Source organism: Xyrauchen texanus, chromosome 32 (assembly GCF_025860055.1).
Source record: "Xyrauchen texanus isolate HMW12.3.18 chromosome 32, RBS_HiC_50CHRs, whole genome shotgun sequence".
Taxonomy (NCBI): Eukaryota; Metazoa; Chordata; class Actinopteri; order Cypriniformes; family Catostomidae; genus Xyrauchen; species Xyrauchen texanus.
This window is the reverse complement of record NC_068307.1, coordinates 525,800-545,000: the sequence shown is the minus strand read 5'-3', so window position 1 is coordinate 545,000 and position 19,201 is coordinate 525,800. Positions and strand designations below refer to the sequence as shown.

The 19,201-nt window shown below is 43.7% G+C and overlaps 1 protein-coding gene across 1 annotated transcript in view; it reads right to left on the bottom strand.

Annotated features, from left to right (window-relative positions):
* atp13a3 (ATPase 13A3) overlaps positions 1–19,201 on the bottom strand; it is a 64,630-nt gene that overhangs the window by 22,462 nt on the left and 22,967 nt on the right. The window contains exons 3-23 of the mRNA XM_052101642.1: positions 16,751–16,838; positions 16,443–16,616; positions 15,116–15,292; positions 14,898–14,968; positions 14,728–14,811; positions 13,274–13,343; positions 13,013–13,147; positions 11,084–11,156; positions 10,671–10,802; positions 8,998–9,180; positions 8,626–8,783; positions 6,815–7,003; positions 6,567–6,628; positions 4,692–4,842; positions 4,475–4,598; positions 3,645–3,679; positions 3,403–3,556; positions 3,190–3,310; positions 2,976–3,100; positions 2,042–2,214; positions 1,334–1,462 (exon numbers count right to left, since the gene is read on the bottom strand). Of these exons, the coding sequence (XP_051957602.1) occupies positions 1,334–1,462; positions 2,042–2,214; positions 2,976–3,100; positions 3,190–3,310; positions 3,403–3,556; positions 3,645–3,679; positions 4,475–4,598; positions 4,692–4,842; positions 6,567–6,628; positions 6,815–7,003; positions 8,626–8,783; positions 8,998–9,180; positions 10,671–10,802; positions 11,084–11,156; positions 13,013–13,147; positions 13,274–13,343; positions 14,728–14,811; positions 14,898–14,968; positions 15,116–15,292; positions 16,443–16,616; positions 16,751–16,801 (2,571 nt within the window). The 5' untranslated portion in view covers positions 16,802–16,838. The remainder of the gene's footprint in view (positions 1–1,333; positions 1,463–2,041; positions 2,215–2,975; positions 3,101–3,189; positions 3,311–3,402; positions 3,557–3,644; positions 3,680–4,474; positions 4,599–4,691; positions 4,843–6,566; positions 6,629–6,814; positions 7,004–8,625; positions 8,784–8,997; positions 9,181–10,670; positions 10,803–11,083; positions 11,157–13,012; positions 13,148–13,273; positions 13,344–14,727; positions 14,812–14,897; positions 14,969–15,115; positions 15,293–16,442; positions 16,617–16,750; positions 16,839–19,201) is intronic.

Below are 19,201 nucleotides of genomic sequence, written 5' to 3'. Positions count from 1 at the left end.
TCTGTCACCCAGATTGTGGCGAGTAACTGTGCCATGCATTTTGGGCGATGCTTTTGAAATGGGATGCCACTAAAGGCAGCTATAAATGGACAGTTTTAAGCCTGTTCTGTGCAGATTTAAGGGAAATAAGCGTATGATGTGAAAATTTAAAAAAGAGAAAGACACCGATATGAGCAGCACACACATTAGGAGCTCAGTTACAGGTACGGCACTAACATTACGCACAATTGTGCTTTAAACGTGATGTTTGGGAACGTTAAGAGAAACTGCGCGCCATATTTGAACACTTTCTCGTCTTAATTATTTCAATTTATAATCGTTTATTACAACACAGACATAATGAGTGAGGTCCTCGTGAAATCAGAGACTCTCTCTTCGAAATCCAAACACAAATGGTCAAGCGAGACAACCAGATGTAACGGTGCGGTCTCGCTTGAACACTTGTGATCGGATCAGCACACATTGATGAAAGGTCGCGTAGTTAATACACAGTGAGTCGCAGGATACTGAGTGCTAGTCGTGTACGCTTGGCTTAAGCGATTTCATCACACTAAAATCATATTAACACACTGCAACGGGGCGAGGGACGGGCGAGGAGGCAGGAACAGCCTAAACAGTAAATGTAAAGTTTAAAGATAAGACTCAACATAAACAAACATAAACAAACGCAGACAACGCGACCAGTGCGTCTCTCTCTCTCTCTCTCGAACTGGCGGCTTCGGCTCGTCTTATTCCCTCCCGCTGATTAGCCCGATTCTGGGCCGGCCGTGTGTCCTCATGGCCCATCCCCGCCCTCCTCCTCACACACACACATATTGTTTATGTCTCGTGTTTATACTGTTGAAACAGTATTTGAATGTTTATAGATTAAACCCCATTGACTTGCATTGGAAGTGTCTCACTGGAACACACATTTGTGCTTTTACTAAAGAAAAGGAGGCACGAGTCGAAAATATTTTTCCTGATAGTCAACATTATGCATCAAACTCTGTCGATCCCGGAATATTCCTTTAACTTTACACAGCAGAGCATGAAATATAAATTTCACAAATTGTATTTTATAATTCGTTTTTCAACATTTGTCACATTTTAGTTCTACGTATTCCATTAATATCAATCTTTTCATCAATATCTACATATTTTATCAGTATTTATATTAATATGTAGGAGTGCTAAATCGCTACTGTCCCTTTAACAATAATGGCGGTTCAGTGCAGTCGAATAACTACTTTAATGCATCTGTTAAATGTTACAATTAATGCTTTTATTTTTGATCAACAATTGCCAGTAAAGAACAGAAAGGATCGTAAGATATATCGGAATCACATCCCACCTTCTGCAGCAGATCCTGGAAATGCTCCGTAACCACGGCGAAGGATTTCCCGCTCATGGCAAAGTGATACTGTTCCTGCCGCCTCTGATCCTCCATGGCATGTCCATCCTCCATTATTATCTCCATCTCCTGAGATCAAATGATAGGAGCACATTATTCAATATACTAGATAATAATAAAGTTTCTTAATAATCTATACATGTATATTGATATAATGTGCAGTTAGAGGTTTGTGTTTCTCTATATATAAAAGAGTAATCCCAATTACATCCACACATTAATATACATTTAATTATAATAAAGTGTTTGTTCAACCAAAATAAAACCTTTCTGTTTTCACTCCTTTAAGAGTTATTATAACTGATAATAATAATTCTGTAATACCGTGAAACTGTGATATTTTCGGAGACGGTTATCATACCGTGAAAATCTCACGCCGTTGAATATCAGCGACCGCCTTACGCTTTGAAAAGTGAATTAAGGCATTTTAAAACAGGAATTTGATGAAAGCCCTTTAATTCCAGCAGGTATAGCTGCAGGCCGGAGATCTCCAAATGGGGGATTCATATCCAAAAGAAGGCGGAGTTACTCGAGAAGAGGGTTGCGGCAATTCCCGCCCCTTTTTGGAGCAATGCCTGCGGCTATATCCCTCTCCTTTTATTCCCACTGGCCTGCAGTGACATTGTTTGGCCAATAGAGGGCACTCACCTCTAATTTGCTAGTCTTGTTCGAGTGTTTGCTGGGTTTGTCGGCATAGTGCCAGTTGATCTTGGCAGCCTGGCCATCTTTAGGGGGCAGAGCGTCTGCAATAATGACTCGGTCTTGCGGCTGAATCATACCACAGTCTCGTGCCACAGAGATAGCTGTAAGCATGTTGTCACCTGCCCGAGAGAGAGAGAGAGGGGAAATAAGAGACACTCTCAGATGGTAATTTCATGGTACGTTTGGTTTGTGGACAGAGATAGAGGAGCTTGCCCCATATAATAATCCTCAGAGCAGGCTTACATTAGACGTCTGGTTCCATTGGCAATAACCCAACATCCTGCTAACACTCACAATGCTTCATTCAGCCCGTCTGAACTCTAATCTGAAGAGCTTTTTAAAACACATTCCAGAAATACCTAATGAATTAATCTTCAAATCTCTGAGACTCCCGTCTGATACGCAGCGGCTTGTTTTAAATGGAGTCTCTAAATGTTCATGGTCCGGTCCTGTTAAACCAATTCAAACTGAAAATGTCCCATCAGGAACACATTCTTTAAATCTTTGTGGTTTTTACATTTACATTTATGCATTTGGCAGATGCTTTTATCCAAAGCGACTTACAGAGCACTTATTACAGGGACAATCCCCCCGGAGCAACCTGGAGTTAAGTGTCTTACTCAAGGACACAATGGTGGTGACTGTGGGGATCAAACCAGCAACCTTCTGATTACCAATGTATTATACAGAGCACTTATTACAGGGACAATCCCCCCGGAGCAACCTGGAGTTAAGTGTCTTACTCAAGGACACAATGGTGGTGACTGTGGGGATCAAACCAGCAACCTTCTGATTACCAGATTACCAGTTATGTGCTTAGACCACTACACTACCACCACTCTATGCTCAACTTATGCTCAACATAAAAGGTTTTCTGTACCCGTGACCATAACGGTGCGAATGTTGGCACGTCGAAGGTCTTCCAGTACGTCTGGAGTCTCCGTCTTCAGTTTGTTCTGCATGATGATCAGACCCAGAAAATCCATATTCTTCTCGATTTGATCCCTGCAGAAAAAACAAATATGGTGTAACGTATTTGACCAGTCGCATGCGCAATAACACAGGAAGTGGAGCTGGTCCAGTTTCATCCGCACCTGTTGATGTTCTGCACTTTGTGAAAGGTGAGTTTGGATTCTAGCCGTCGGTGTGCCAGCGCGATGACCCGGAAGCCCTGTTTGGTGTAGTCCTCCAGAACCTCTGCGAAATCCTCTGGTACTGTGATGCATTGTGGGGATAAAACAGACAGATGTGAAGAACAATGCAACATCTTGAATTTGAAAGGATGTATGGACGCGTCTTCCACTGACCGGTCTCTTTCTTGCACAGGCTGGCTATGACCTCCGGTGCTCCTTTCAGGTACGCATCCATGCGTCTCTCTCCAATCTGACGAACCACAACACTCATCCTCTGCAGGGCGGAGGAGAACGAGAACTGCCGCACAATACCGATCATATATGATGCCTGTAGCGCGACAAACAACAGACACGTCAGCTCCCGTACATGCTCGCCGCACAAAAATCCTTCATAACACAACAGCCACCATACGTACCGACAGCTCGTAGAGTTCAGACAGCTCCTGAGAGGCAACCACAACAATATCTGTTAGAACAACAGTCTGTAAGAGTATTCAAAGATGGCGGGTCCAAATGGGGGCGCTATATCGCAAAAAAGGTTTATGCTTAAAACGTTAAAGTCGCCATATACATACGTAAGTCAGGCATATGAGGTCTCATTTGAAAGCTTAGAATCTGAACTTGGCAGAGATAAACATCACTTCTGCATTTATGTGACTGAAAATAACGAAATAAGGCCTCAACACATTTGCGTTGGTTATGAGCGCCCCCTAGAGGTAATGAGGTAGAAATATTTATATACAAATAAAAGTCCTTCACCCAGCACATAAATGGGCAAGTCATATATCAAATAAAAGCTCTCATTCTCAGGAATGTGACTGTATAGATTATTTTGTTGCACTAAAACCACAGTTCAAAAGACTTTCAAAAGAATTTATTATTATATCTTAGATGTCCAGAACAAAATATGCCATCCAGAAGGAAAAGCATGCAAAATAAATCATCAGAAAAAATATGTTCTCAACTATTGATGATCATATGTTATACATCCCTGCAAAGGGGAGGATCTCAGCTTTCTAATGACCCCTAGATTGAGCTTGTAGTCCACTCAGAGGCCGAGATAGTCAATGAAATAATGAGAGAGGTGCTTGAACTGTAAATTAGACTGAATGTCTATGGACGAGCGAATCTTTCTGTCATCTAGTGGAATAAAATGAGACTTTTCAAAGTGAGCTTGAGTAAAGTATGTGTGAATGGTGAGCTTCAAAAACTGCAGGGCGGCAACCCAAAAATGGAGTTTAAGGGGTATTCACCATGTCCTGCTCTGGTGATATCACAGGTGGCGGAAGCAGCTGATTGGGTGGTTTTACGTAAGTGAGCTCAATGCGGTCGTGATGAGCCGTCTCCTCTTCTGTGGCTTCCACCAGGATCTGAAATCACAGGGAGACACCAAAGTCAGCAGAGAACAAGCATGACTCGTTCTGATACGTGAATGAGAATATTGAGAGAGGAACAGAACAGACCCAGCCCGTGGCCTCGAACATCTTGAGGTCCAGTGGATCTCCGGAGAGCTGACCCTCGATCTTTGTGAGGGAGTGACAGGTGGCCATGCAGGACACAAACTTAGTCATCACCAAGCTTTTGTCCTCTGCTTTTGCCTCCGAAAGATGGAATCTACGGCAGAGAGATGTGCCAGTCACTCTTTTTATTTAAAGATGGCCTGTTCCAGTGGCATACCCAAAATTAAAGGCTTATAACTCGACAACAAAAACAAGGAGTCAAGAGTTTGGTGTCATTGTAAAGAAAACTTTTCACGTTGTTTTAATGATATAGATGATGATACATTATGAGACTCTCAGGCTAAAAGAACTGCTGAAAAATCACCCAAAAATTTAGCCAGAAATGTACTATTTGACATTATACAGTCAGGTCCATAAATATTGGGACATGGACACAATTCTAATCTTTTTGGCTCTATACACCACCACAATGGATTTGAAATGAAACGAACAAGATGTGCTTTAACTGCGCACAAGGTGTGGCCAAATCAACTGTTTGGAACATTCTTAAAAAGAAAGAACGCACCGGTGAGCTCAGCAACACCAAAAGACCCGGAAGACCACGGAAAACAACTGTGGTGGATGACCGAAGAATTCTTTCCCTGGTGAAGAAAACACCCTTCACAACAGTTGGCCAGATCAAGAACACTCTCCAGGAGGTGTATGTGTGTCAACAATCAAGAGAAGACTTCACCAGAGTGAATACAGAGGGTTCACCACAAGATGTCAACCATTGGTGAGCCTCAAAAACAGGAAGGCCAGATTAGAGTTTGCCAAACAACATCTAAAAAAGCCTTCACAGTTCTGGAACAAAATCCTATGGACAGATGAGACAGAGATCAACTTGTACCAGAGTGATGGGAAGAGAAGAGTATGGAGAAGGAAAGGAACTGCTCATGATCCAAAGCATACCACCTCATCAGTGAAGCATGGTGGTGGTAGTGTCATGGCGTGGGCATGTATGGCTGCCAATGGAACTGGTTCTCTTGTATTTATTGATGATGTGACTGCTGACAAAAGCAGCAGGATGAATTCTGAAGTGTTTCAGGCAATATTATCTGCTCATATTCAGCCAAATGCTTCAGAACTCATTGGACGGCGCTTCACAGTACAGATGGACAATGAGCCGAAGCATACTGCGAAAGCAACCAAAGAGTGTTTTAAGGGAAAGAAGTGGAATGTTATGCAATGGCCAAGTCAATCACCTGACCTGAATCCGATTGAGCATCCATTTCACTTGCTGAAGACAAAACTGAAGGGAAAATGCCCCAAGAACAAGCAGGAACTGAAGACAGTTGCAGTAGAGGCCTGGCAGAGCATCACCAGGGATGAAACCCAGCGTCTGGTGATGTCTATGCGTTCCAGACTTCAGGCTGTAATTGACTGCAGAGGATTTGCAACCAAGCATTCAAAAGTGAAAGTTTGATTTATGATTGTTAATCTGTCCCATTACTTTTGGTCCCTTAAAAAGTGGGAGGCACATATACAAACTGTTGTATTTCCTACACCGTTCACCTGATTTGGATGTAAATACCCTCAAATTAAAGCACATCTTGTTCGTTTCATTTCAAATCCATTGTGGTGGTGTATAGAGCCAAAAAGATTAGAATTGTGTCCATGTCCCAATATTTATGGACCTGACAGTAGATCTCTGGGTGTAAATAAGGCTGCTCCAAAAAAACATGTCAAACGTTTCTGAGAAAATCGTTTGTGTTGATACGACAAAGCAATCAAAAGCTAAAGCATTACACAAATAATGCATCACAGCTTAAAGGGTTAAACGCTAAAACAGTGAATAGGTTCAAACGTCAAGATATTTTTATTAAAATATGCCCATACCTGCCATCTTCTGCCCTCTGAATTCCCCACATGTCCAAGCCATCTTCTGTGAGGGTGCCTGTCTGAAATGACAGGAGAGCTGATAGCAGAGGCACTCTCTAATCGAGTACAGATGTGTGTCTGGTACAGATATGTCACTCAATAAACAATCAACAAACAATTCTTCAAATTTAAATGTGTGACACTGCCTCTGGTTTGTAGTCTCAATGTGTGTGTGATGAACAGCAGGATGTTTATGCAGTCTTTACCTTGTCAAAGCACACCAGGTTCAGCTGGCCGCAGATGTTGATTCTCTGTGGACTGATGGAGAAGATCCCCACTTTCCTGAGGCGCCGTTGAGCGTAGACAATACCCGCTGTCATGGCTGCCGGCAGCGCAGGGGGCACTGTGATGGTGATGATGTCCAGAGACTTCACAATGATCTCCTTAACTGGTTCCTGCCAGGGGGAATATCACAGCAATGAGGGGCACGTGCCCATGCCATTTCCACAGGATTCAATTAGCATTCACATTCACAACATTTACATGTATGCATTTGGCAGACGCTTTTATCCAAAGCGACTTACAGTGCACTTATTACAGGGACAATCCCCCCGGAGCAACCTGGAGTTAAGTGCCTTGCTCAAGGACACAATGGTGGTGACTGTGGGGATCGAACCAGCAACCTTCTGATTACAAGCTCAGCGCTTTAGCCCACTACACCACCACCAGACCAATATTCAGTCTATTATTATAGGATTTAGTTTGATTAGATCTTGTTTACATAAACATTTTTAGAATTGCTTATGCAAATAAGCACATTTATTAACTTCACTACAATAAAGACCTAGTTAAAACATGAAAACGTGAGAATGTCTCATGTATCAGGGCAGATTGCTGCCATCTGGTGAAAGAAATACAAAAGAAAACATGACTTGAAAATCATGTAATGACAATAATAGCCAGTAGGTGGCGGCAGTGTTCTCTGTGTTTTTTCAGTGTGTTTGTTCTGCATTGTTGCTGATTTATAAATTGTGTTTGACAAATCAAAATAAATATTGCTCTGTGTGTATCTCAGCGAGTATTGACGCTGACTATCACACCCGGAGTCACGACTTTGAATCTCAGGGCGTGCTGAGTGACTCCAGTCAGGTCTCCTTAGCAACCAAATTGGCCCGGTTGCTAGGGAGGGTAGAGTCACATGGGGTAACCTCCTTGTGGTCACTATAATCTCGGTGGGGCGTGTGGTGAGTTGTGCGTGGATGCCGCGGAGAATAGCGTGAAGCCTCCACATGCGCTACGTCTCCATGGTAACACGCTCAACAAGTCACGTGATAAGATCCGCGGATTGACGGTCTCAGATGCAACTGAGATTCGTCCTCTGTCACCCGGATTGAGGCGAGTCACTACACCACCACGAGGACTTAAGAGCACATTGGGAATTCAAAATTGGGAGAAAATAAAACATTTAATATGCTCTGTTCCCAGGTTGAATACGAGTGAATCTCAATCGACATCATTTGTGTCAATGTTGATTACCACATAAATTAATTTCGACTCGTTCCTTTTCTTTAATAAAGCACAAATGTGTTCCAGTGAGACTCTTATAATGGAGGTCACTGGGGGCAATATTTGGAGGTTTAAAGTCAGAAATGTGAATCTTATAATTTAATAAAAACATACATTAATTCTGCTGTTAAAACTTGTGAAGTATTTGAGCTGTAAAGTTGTTTATATTGTCGTTTTGGGGTTTACAATGTTACATCGTCATGGCAACAAAGTTATAAAATTGTCTATATCCACACAGATGTGGTTAATAACTGATTTTATGACAGTAAAATCATGTTAACACACATATTGTTTATGTCTTGTGTCTATACTGTTGAAACAGTATTTTAATGTTGACAGATTAAACCCCATTGACTTGCATTGGAAGTGTCTCACTGGAACACACATTTGTGCTTTATTAAAGAAAAGGAACGAGTCGAAATTAATTTATGTGTTAATAATCAACATTATGACACAAATGCTGTCAGCATACCCAGAATATTCCTTTAAGACATTCAAGATAGATAAAAACCTGGTTAATGATTTTCATGGCCAACGAATAGACAAAGACGATGCTGGCCACGGCCACGAGACACAGCAGGAACAGGTACGCATCCCTGTACAGTTTGAAGTCGGTGGGTTTGGGGTACAGTATCGACCGGATGAGCTGACCTTTAGCAGTGCTGAAACCTGATGAGAAGGAAATATATCTATGAGGTAAAACTGTAAACACATCCTCTCAGATTGCCACAGCACGCACACATGCACGCACACACACACACACACACACTCTCAGACACACACACACACACACTCTCAGACACACACACACACACACACTCTCAGACACACACATAGACAGACAGACAGACACAAACACAGACAGACACACACACACACCCACCGGTCCGGACCACCACGGCTTTGACCAGTTCTCCTGTGTAGTAGCGGGTCTGGATGACGTTAGTGCCGCAGAACAGCGTGTGTCTCTTGTGTTCCTCTGTGCTGTAGATTGAGTCTCCATCACCACCGCTCTTGTCCTGCTCCGGGTTTGGAAGGTCTGTCTTTGTGACTGGAACACTCTCACCTGCAAATGCAAATTCATATCTTTATTTAATTACACGAATATCTCACGCAAAAATGAACATTTTGTCATCGTTTACTCATCCTCATTTGGTTCCAAACCTGTATGACTTCCTTCTGTGTAACACAAAACTAGACATATGACATGTTCTATATCTCAAGTCTTCTGAAGTAATAGGACGAATGGCGACAGACGTCTTCAGAGGTCATGACGGTGGAAATGTGGCGGTATTGAGGCGCTGTGGCGAATAGGGAATACCATTATGGGCATATGAACACATCCCGCAGCTTCACCTCCTGCTGGCAGTTCACCGTTAGAAATCCAGTTCATAAATCCCAATGTTTCATGGATGAAAGAAGACCATATGGGTTTGGAGAAGGCCGCCACAACTATGACTAAAATCATAATTGTTGATTATTTTAGTTTATATTCCAATTAATAGAATTAACATTAAAATAATTATTTTGTGTGGGGCAACCACATGCAGATTATTATAGAGGTCGACCGATAGTGGATTGTGCCAATACGATAACTAAGGTGGTAGAAAAGTCCAATGACCGATTATCGGAATATATTTATGTATTTTTTTAAATCGATTTATAGAATGATCAAAGAGTTTTAGCCTTTACTTATTATGACGGGCACATCCATTGAGGCTACAAGAGTTCAATGTGAATATAATCTCAAAAGCGCGCGTCTGTGTGCCGCGGGGCAAATTATTTGTAATATTTTGTTAATTTGTAGTCTAGATAATTTTTTTCCAATTCATTGTGCAGTCCTAGTTTGGAGTATCACAGTGTGGATGGTGAGAAAATAAGTATTTACATTTTTGTGGTGAACCCTTCAGCACTCGTCAAATAAATATTTGTTACAAAAGATAATACTGACCATTACTAAAAGTATTGTTTTCTGGGGGTCTGGGTATCTCAGCGAGTATTGTCGCTGACTATCACACCTGGAGTCGTGAGTTTGAATCTCAGGGTGTGCTGAGTGACTCCAGCCAGGTCTCCTTAGCAACCAAATTGGCCCGGTTACTAGGGAGGGTAGAGTCACATGGGGTAACCTCCTCGTGGTCGCTATAATGTGGTTCTCGCTCTCGGTGGGGTGTGTGGTGAGTTGTGCGTGGATGCCGCGGAGAATAGCGTGAAGCCTCCACACGCGCTACGTCTCCACGGTAACGCGCTCAACAAGTCACGTGATAAGATGCGCGGATTGACGGTCTCAGACCTGAGATATATCCTGCACCACTCGGAGAGCACAGTGGGAATTGGGCATTCCAAACTGGGATGTCAAAAAGTTATTTTATACAAGATTGATTTAACAACCGGACTCTGAATGTGGACACAACAAAAAGAGATGGTTGTTGACTTAAGGAGAGCACGAGGTGAACACTCTCCACTGAACATCGACGTAATATGCTACGGTCATCAACCAAAGTTAATTAGTATAATACCCAGATTTTTTTATTTATTTCTCCCATAGTGGCCAATCACCTGTGAGCATGCTCTCATTCACTATGCAGGTTCCACAGATGAGCACTGCGTCACATGGCATGATGATCCCGTTACTGGGGATGACGATGACATCACCGGGGACCAGGTCTGTGGACAGGGCTTCTTCCATTTCTGTGCGGCACAAAAATGTAAAACAGGAGAGAGAGAGAGAGAGAGAGAGAGAGAGAGAGAGAGAGAGAGAGAGAGAGAGAGAGAGGTGAAATAAAAAAAATGCAGAATGGAACGGTCTCAGCAGATCACTTATTACCCACGCTCCCTTGCACAGGAAGCAGACTGCTGACTCATCGTGACTTTGGTCACAGTGTCAGATGCCCTGAAGCAGGTAATCCTCCTTACATTCCCATTTTAGAGTGAGAAAAATGCAGTTTTCAGTAAATGTGAATGGCACGCACCGCTATCGCCCCTGTAGATGGTCACTCGGACAGTACTGTGTGTTGCCACCATGTCGTGCAGCATTACATATTGCTGGGAAAAAACACAAAACGTTCCTGTGATGAACAAATAAACATTTGACAGCACAGATGATCTTATAGGAATAAAAACACACATGAACTGATAACAGACCTTAGTTACGCAATCAGCACATGATAAGCATCCCATCCCTGACCCCCGCTGAGGAACACCACCTCCCCGTCGCTGGATAAACTCTCCACTAACGTCAGAGCAGAACTTCAGTGTGTGCTTTACGACTGCTCTGAGATCAGTATGAAGAGGAGTTTTAAAGACAACATAAAAAAGACAGAAATGTCTCTTAGTGGGCACTGTAGGGCAAAGAGAAATCAAGAGTGGCGTTTGCCCGCACACAATACACTACCGAGTGGTTTTGGGTGGGGTTTTATTTACCACTAGGTGAAAATAATAAATCTGATTGAAGGAACAACAGGGTGAGACCTAACCCCCCCCAACAGCCACAGAGATTATACATTAATAATGATAATAATAAAAAAACATTTAAAATACATTTCTTGCCATCTGGCGCCATATTTGACATACAAACGATTTTCAAATTGCAGGAACTCAAAAATGTTAATTATTGTTATTTCCACAGATGCCAGTATTTATTCACATTATTTTTTAATTGAAGGTTAGAGCAAAAATATATGACTTATTTTTAAGTCATATGTTGGTGTGAGTGCGACGGGACTGTAGTCATTGAGGCAGGACACTGAAGACTTCTTTGGCATGGGGATGATGGTGGTGGCCTTGAAGCACGTTGGAACGACGGCGCTGCTCAGAGAGATGTTGAAGATGTCGGTAAGAACATCTGCCAGCTGGTCTGCACATCCTCTGAGCACTCTGCCAGGAATGTTGTCTGGTCCAGCAGCCTTCCGTGGGTTGACTCTATGTAGAGTTTTACTCACATCAGCCGTGGTAAGACAGAGCACCTGGTCGTTGGGAGGAGGGGTGGTCTTCCTCGCCACCACATCGTTCTGCACTTCAAACCGAGCGTAGAAGTCGTTCAGTGCATCTGGAAGGGAGGCATCTTTGTCACAGGCAACTGATGTTGTCAAGTAGTTGGTGATGGCCTGGATGCCCTGCCACATGCGCCGCGTGTCACCGCTGTCCTGGAAGTGACTGTGGATTCTCTGGGCGTGTGCGCGCTTTGCCTCTCTGATGGCCCGGGACAGTTTGGCCCTCGCTGTTCTTATGGCCACCTTGTCGCCTGCTCTGAAGGCGGGAGTCTCGGGTCCTCAGCAGCGCGGCGCACCTCCGCGGTCATCCACGGCTTCTGGTTGGAGCGTGTGGTGATGTCTTGGAGAAAGTGACATCATCAATGCACTTGCTGATGTAGCTGGTCACTGATGCTGTGTATTCCTCCAAGTTGGTCGAGTCGCCATATGTTGCAGCCTCCCTGAACATGTGCCAGTCAGTACACTCAAAACAGTCCTGAAGAGCAGAGATGGCTCCTGCTGGCCAGGCTTTCACCTGCTTCTGGAGCGGTTTAGTGCGTCTGACGAGCCGTCTGTATGCTGGAATTAGCATAACAGAGATGTGGTCTGAGTAGCCGAGGTGGGGGCGGGGCTCCGCCCGGTATGCACCTGGGATGTTTGTGTAAACAAGATCAAGCGCGTTCGCCCCTCTCGTTGCAAAGTCCACACACTGGTCGTCATTAAATGTACACATCATGCCTTAAGCCTTACACACGCTCTGCCTATGCTAATTGCTTTAATTAATAACAGAAACTCCTCGAGCTGCATGATTTGAGGTATGGATTAGGGGCTTAGGGGGTTTGTTTGAATAATAGTATTGAGCAATTCCTGTAACGACGCCATCCTACAAAATACTGTAAAATATGTCAACGGACTGTCAAGCCTGCTTACCTTTTTAATAGTGTAGAGAGAGGTAGCTATTGATATGACTGACATGACGACGATGGCCATTGCGTAGTAATAATATTCATCAGTACACCAGAGGATCACACTGAAGAGCTGGAAGATGTAGAAAGGATTGAGCACCTGAGAGAGAGAAAGTGAGAGTTCCTTTATTGTAGTTCCTGAGCAGTCATAATGAAAACAGCGGCATCAGCAGTGCTGCGTCATGACATTCTCCGGCCTTCACTGAAACACAAGAGTCACTCGTACCTCCTTAATTAGCAGCTTGAAAAGAGAAGGCACTTTCACGTCTATTTCATTCAGTCCGAAAAAATATCTCCTAAACAGATGAGAGAAAGAGACAAGTTGAGTTTATAATGCGTTCTGCTGCAGATGCAGTGATCCTCAGAGACAGATCGACTGGTGATGATTGCAGGTGCCAGTGATGGGAGAAACAACACTATTCACTGAACTACATGTTTCAGTAGTTCAGCTACTTTCACAATAGTATCGCTTCCAACGAGTCACAATACATTTGTCACATTATATAGTGAACACGGCAATGGAGGTTTGGGAAAAATCACACACACTCAAATAAACTGTCCTGTCTCTTATATACAGTGCTGGGAAAACCAAAATCACTGAAGTGAATCGGTTCTTTCGGACAGTTCCTGAATGTAAACCAGTTCAAATAAATGATTCATTTTAGTGAACTGGTTGTTTCGGACAGTTCCTTAATGTAAACCAGTTCAAATAAACGATTCATTTTAGTGAACTGGTTCTTTTGGACCGTTCGTGTAAATAACCCGGTTCAAATATACGATTCATTTGAGCGAATCGGTTCTTTCGGACAGTTCCTGTACATAAACCGGTTCAAATAAACGATTCATTTGAGCAAATTGGTTCTTTCGGACAGTTCCTGTACATAAACCAGTTCAAATATATGATTCATTTGAGGGAATCGGTTCTTTCGGACAGTTCCTGTACATAAACCAGTTCAAATAAATGATTCATTTGAGTGAATCGGTTCTTTCGGACAGTTCCTGTACATAAACCAGTTCAAATATATGATTCATTTGAGGGAATCGGTTCTTTCGGACAGTTCCTGTACATAAACCAGTTCAAATAAATGATTCATTTGAGCGAATCGGTTCTTTCGGAGAAATTCCTGTACATAAACCAGTTCAAATAAATGATTCATTTGAGCGAATCGGTTCTTTCGGACAGTTCCTGTACATAAACCAGTTCAAATATATGATTCATTTGAGGGAATCGGTTCTTTCGGACAGTTCCTGTACATAAACCAGTTCAAATAAATGATTCATTTGAGCGAATCGGTTCTTTCGGAGAAATTCCTGTACATAAACCAGTTCAAATATATGATTCATTTGATGGAATCGGTTCTTTCGGAGAAATTCCTGTACATAAACCAGTTCAAATAAACGATTCATTTGAGCGAATCGGTTCTTTCGGACAGTTCCTGTACATAAACCGGTTCAAATAAACGATTCATTTGAGCGAATCGGTTCTTTCGGACAGTTCCTGTACATAAACCGGTTCAAAAAACCATTCATTTTAGAACACAAGAACGCATATAAGACGTAGTGATAATGTGTGCACTGGGCAGATTGAGTTCCATCAACAGACCCGAATCTCTTTCACACTGACCCATCCTTACTGTTGAGCCCTGCAGTCGACATTCACATCCAGGTCAAGTGTTTTACCTGAACTCCTGCTGGTTTATGCCGAGCCCTGCACTGTGCTTTGAGTGAATGCATGAGCAGGTCATGCCCAGATCCTCCAGGCCTCTGTAGATCAGACAACAGTATTAACAACAGCATCAGATGTTCACAGAGCAGAATTTACACGATTATAATCCGATAGGCCTCCTTACGTCAACACTTCAAAGTTCTGTATGGTGTCGTTCCAAAAGTATTTAGTGCTATGGAGGGTAAAATAACGGATCTGTAGAAAAAAAAGAAAAAAAAAAAAAAAACTCTATTTGTGATTCGTTCCTCGTTTATCCGAGGCTCAACTGCAGTTTGGTTGATAAATGTATAAAGTGGAATTCCTGGAATTGCAGAATTCGCTGTTTTGGAGTACCTGCAGTACCTGTACATGCTGGTCCTCCGTGTTCCTGATGATTTTATCAGGGGCGGAGTCAGATGTGTTATGGGCGTGGTCATTGGCCTGAGGGGAGGCGGTCTGAGGTACCAGGCTGTCGTAAGGGTTCTTCCCAGGGGCCTCCATTACTCGAACCTTCGCTCGAAACCAGCGTTTAAACTCGTCCTATAAACAGAAGTGTAAATAACCAACATAAGGTATTCTAGGGGTTATATTTACCAAAACAAAGTGTCACAAACAAGTGATATAATGGCTTATGCCAGAATGCCAGGGCTGCCAAATGTGCCTTATCGAATGTGTGTTTGTTTACAGTTAATGCTGCATAAAGACAATAAAATAGAAGTTTAGGTTCAAGGTGAGCATGGTCTCGCATTATTTTATGATTTAATCACTTTCATCTTTGTTTCTTCAATACAAAGATATATTTGAGCAAACCTGCAATGTGTGTGTGTGGGGGGGTGGCACCCCCCACCGGTCAACAACTTTGGGGGAGTTTTCATTTAGAATCAGCACCACACGGGGGGGGCCTGGGTAGTTTACTGGTAAAGACGCTGGCTACCACCCCTGGAGGTCTCCTTGGCAACCAAATTGGGCCGGTTGCCAGGGAGGGTAGAGTCACATGGGGTAACCTCCTCGTGGTCGCTATAATGTGATTCTCGCTCTCGTTGGGGCGTGTGGCGGGTTGTGCGTGGATGCCGCGGAGAATAGCGTGAAGCCTCCGCACACACTGCGTCTCCACGGTAACGCGCTCAACAAATCACGTGATGAGCGGACTGATGCCTCAGATGCGGAGGCAACTGAGGTTTGTGCTCTGGCACCCGGATTGAGGCGATTCACTACGCCACCACGAATTTCAAATTGCGATATTCAAATCACCGATGTTGTCGATCATCTTCTGTCAATGAGTGTCGATATTGGCATCGGGAGATTTGTAAGACATCGTCGGTATCTGATAACATCATCCTATCGCCCAGCCCTATATGCCAGCATTCATGTGACAACACAAACATAATTACAACCACCAGTTATTCCCGACTGTCTACAAAGAGTTAACTCCGAGTTGAGGAGTCAGCTAGAACATGACGTCTTACAATGACGATAGCATCTTTTTTCCACAGTAAAAGTGAATGGTAACATCTCCTTTTGTGTTCCATGGAAGAAAGTAAGTCACACGAGTTTGGAACAACATGAGGGTGAGTAAATATTTCATATTCAGATGCACTATCCCTTCAAGAGATCACCAGAAAGCCTTCTGCACATCTAAAACAGAGATGACAACCACATGCAAACAGTTAAATACACATTGAAGACGTACAGTGCTTCGTAAGAGGGCGACATCGGCATCTCTCACGGCGGTCCGCGTGCATGTGGCCTTCACGCACCATTCGGGCATCCAATAGAGCAGCAGGAAGAGAAAACCGCCCGTACAGAGACCCCCGACTGCCACCAGAGCCAGCTTCCATCGGCACAGCCGATATCCACTGAGCTCCTAGAGAGAGAGAGAACCAGAAACAAGATTACTTTTGGAAGAAGCATTTATTACAACAAAGCAAGACAACTTAGTGGTGCAGGCAAACAGAGCAACGGAGACATCGAGGAGGGATAAACCGAGAGAAAACATACCATCTCATCCTCCAAACCCTTGTTGACAATCTTCAGGTCTTCCTTCTCCATCGTGATCTTCAGTCCTGCCTGGAAAACTGCTGCTCTCCTGCGGACACACGGAGAACACACGCTGACTGTGTGTATGTTGTACAGGAGAAGCTGTGTGAAGGGCCCAACAGCTGTTATATCATTGGCTGTATTGACAACCAGCTGACCAGAGATGACACACACACAAACACTGAGAGGAACTTCCTGCGAGTCATGATCCTGAGTGCTACAGCAGAGTATCACGCCATGGGTGTTTTCAGCGACAGCTGTCAAACCATTGGGTTATCTTTCAAATCACAATCATATTCACACATCAGCCGTGTTATTTAATCACGAGGAAGAGGGAGATTAATGGTTGAATATTAGTTGTGTGATTCAGAGCTGCAATTGTCTTGAGGGGTGAAACTGTGAGGAGGAACATCAGGTCAATCATTCAACAGCTCATTCAAGCTCTGATAACCATTACACACATTCAGTCCATCATTGTCAACAGACCACCAGCGACACAAAGTCTCGGCCATAAAAGACGCCTTTTCCCGCATCATAAATACCATAATGCAAATAAATAATGACTGTAGGTTATAATTATTCATCACAGTATCATCTGTCGCACACCTTATCATTTACGCTAATTATAGACATTTGTATCCATACAAAAAGTCACAATAGTCACTTTTACAAAAACATCCTTTTCAAGAACATGAGATGAAGATTAACGGTTTGAGCCCGTATGAGGTCATGACGCTGATGTCAGAAATCTGCTTTGAGCCAATCACAGAGCTCTGATGGAGATGATGCAATTACTCCATCTAGTCAGGAGCACATCAAACATGTTTCAAATTTTAGATCCGACTTGAGGAAATCTCGTAGTGGATAATGCGCCACGACTCCAATCTTAAGTCATATAGTGAACAGCCAATGAAAATCCATCACATAGGGCAACACAAGTGGACCACGAAGAACTAGAGATGGTGAACAAGAGCTCAAAGTCGCCCCAAGTATTTTTAGAATCTGTTGTGTCGTGTAATCCTGGTTTAAGCGGATGATGACATCACAGACTTTTATGGCATTTTTGGTGCTAACGTGTGAACGGTTGCACCATTGCATGTGTGAATAGCACATGTGGTACATTTACCATTAAAGGCAGTTCTACAGTTTTAATGCAATTAAACAGGTTTAACCCTTTATGGTCTGAAGGTGTCTATTTTTTATTATTTATATTCTCCCCTCAATTTGGCACACTCTATTCCCAATGCGCTCCGGGTGGCGGAGGACGAATATCAGTTGCCTCCCAATCTGAGACCGTCAATCCGCGCATCTTATCACGTGACTTGTGAGTGCGTTACCATGGAGACGTAGCGCGTGTGGAGGCTTCACACTATCTCCGCGGCATCCACGCACAACTCACCACACGCCCCATCGAGAGCGAGAACTACATTATAGCGACCACGAGGAGGTTACCTCCCTAGCAACCAGGCCAATTTGGTTACCCCATGTGACTCTGCCCTCCCTAGCAACCGGGCCAATTTGGTTACCCCCATGTGACTCTGCCCTCCCTAGCAACCGGGACAATTTGGTTACCCCATGTGACGCTACCCTCCCTAGCAACCGGGCCAATTTGGTTACGCCATGTGACTCTACCCTCCCTAGCAACCGGGCCAATTTGGTTACCCCATGTGACTCCACCCTCCCTAGCAACTGGGCCAATTTGGTTACCCCATGTGACTCTACCCTCCCTAGCAACCGGGACAATTTGGTTACCCCATGTGACTCTACCCTCCCTAGCAACCGGGACAATTTGGTTACCCCATGTGACTCTACCCTCCCTAGCAACCGGGCCAATTTGGTTACCCCATGTGACTCTACCCTCCCTTGCAACCGGGCCAATTTGGTTACCCCATGTGACGCCACCCTCCCTAGCAACCGGGCCAATTTGGTTACCCCATGTGACTCTACCCTCCCTAGCAACCGGGCCAATTTGGTTGCTAAGGAGACCTGGCTGGAGTAACTCAGCACGCCCTGAGATTCAAACTCACGACTCCAGGTGTGATAGTCAGCGCCAATACTCGCTGAGATACCCAGACCCCTTCTGAAGGTGTTTTTAAAGATTTCCTGTTAAAACAAAATGCTTATAACTCGAACTATCAAGTGTTTGGTGTCATTTTAAAAGAAAGCAATTCAGATTTTTTTAATGATATAGATTGTGAAATTCTGAGACTCTCAGACTAAAGGTGCGTACACACTACCAGCGACATCGCGCGCGACAGCAACTCAATACCATTCATTTTCAATGCGAGCACAGTGACTTCCAGTGACACGAGCTGTCGCGACCATTGGCGCTAGATGTGTCCAGCGCGTGTCCAGCGACGCGACAAAGTTGAGAAAAGTTCAACTTTGGAGCGACTAACGGAAGCGACAGCC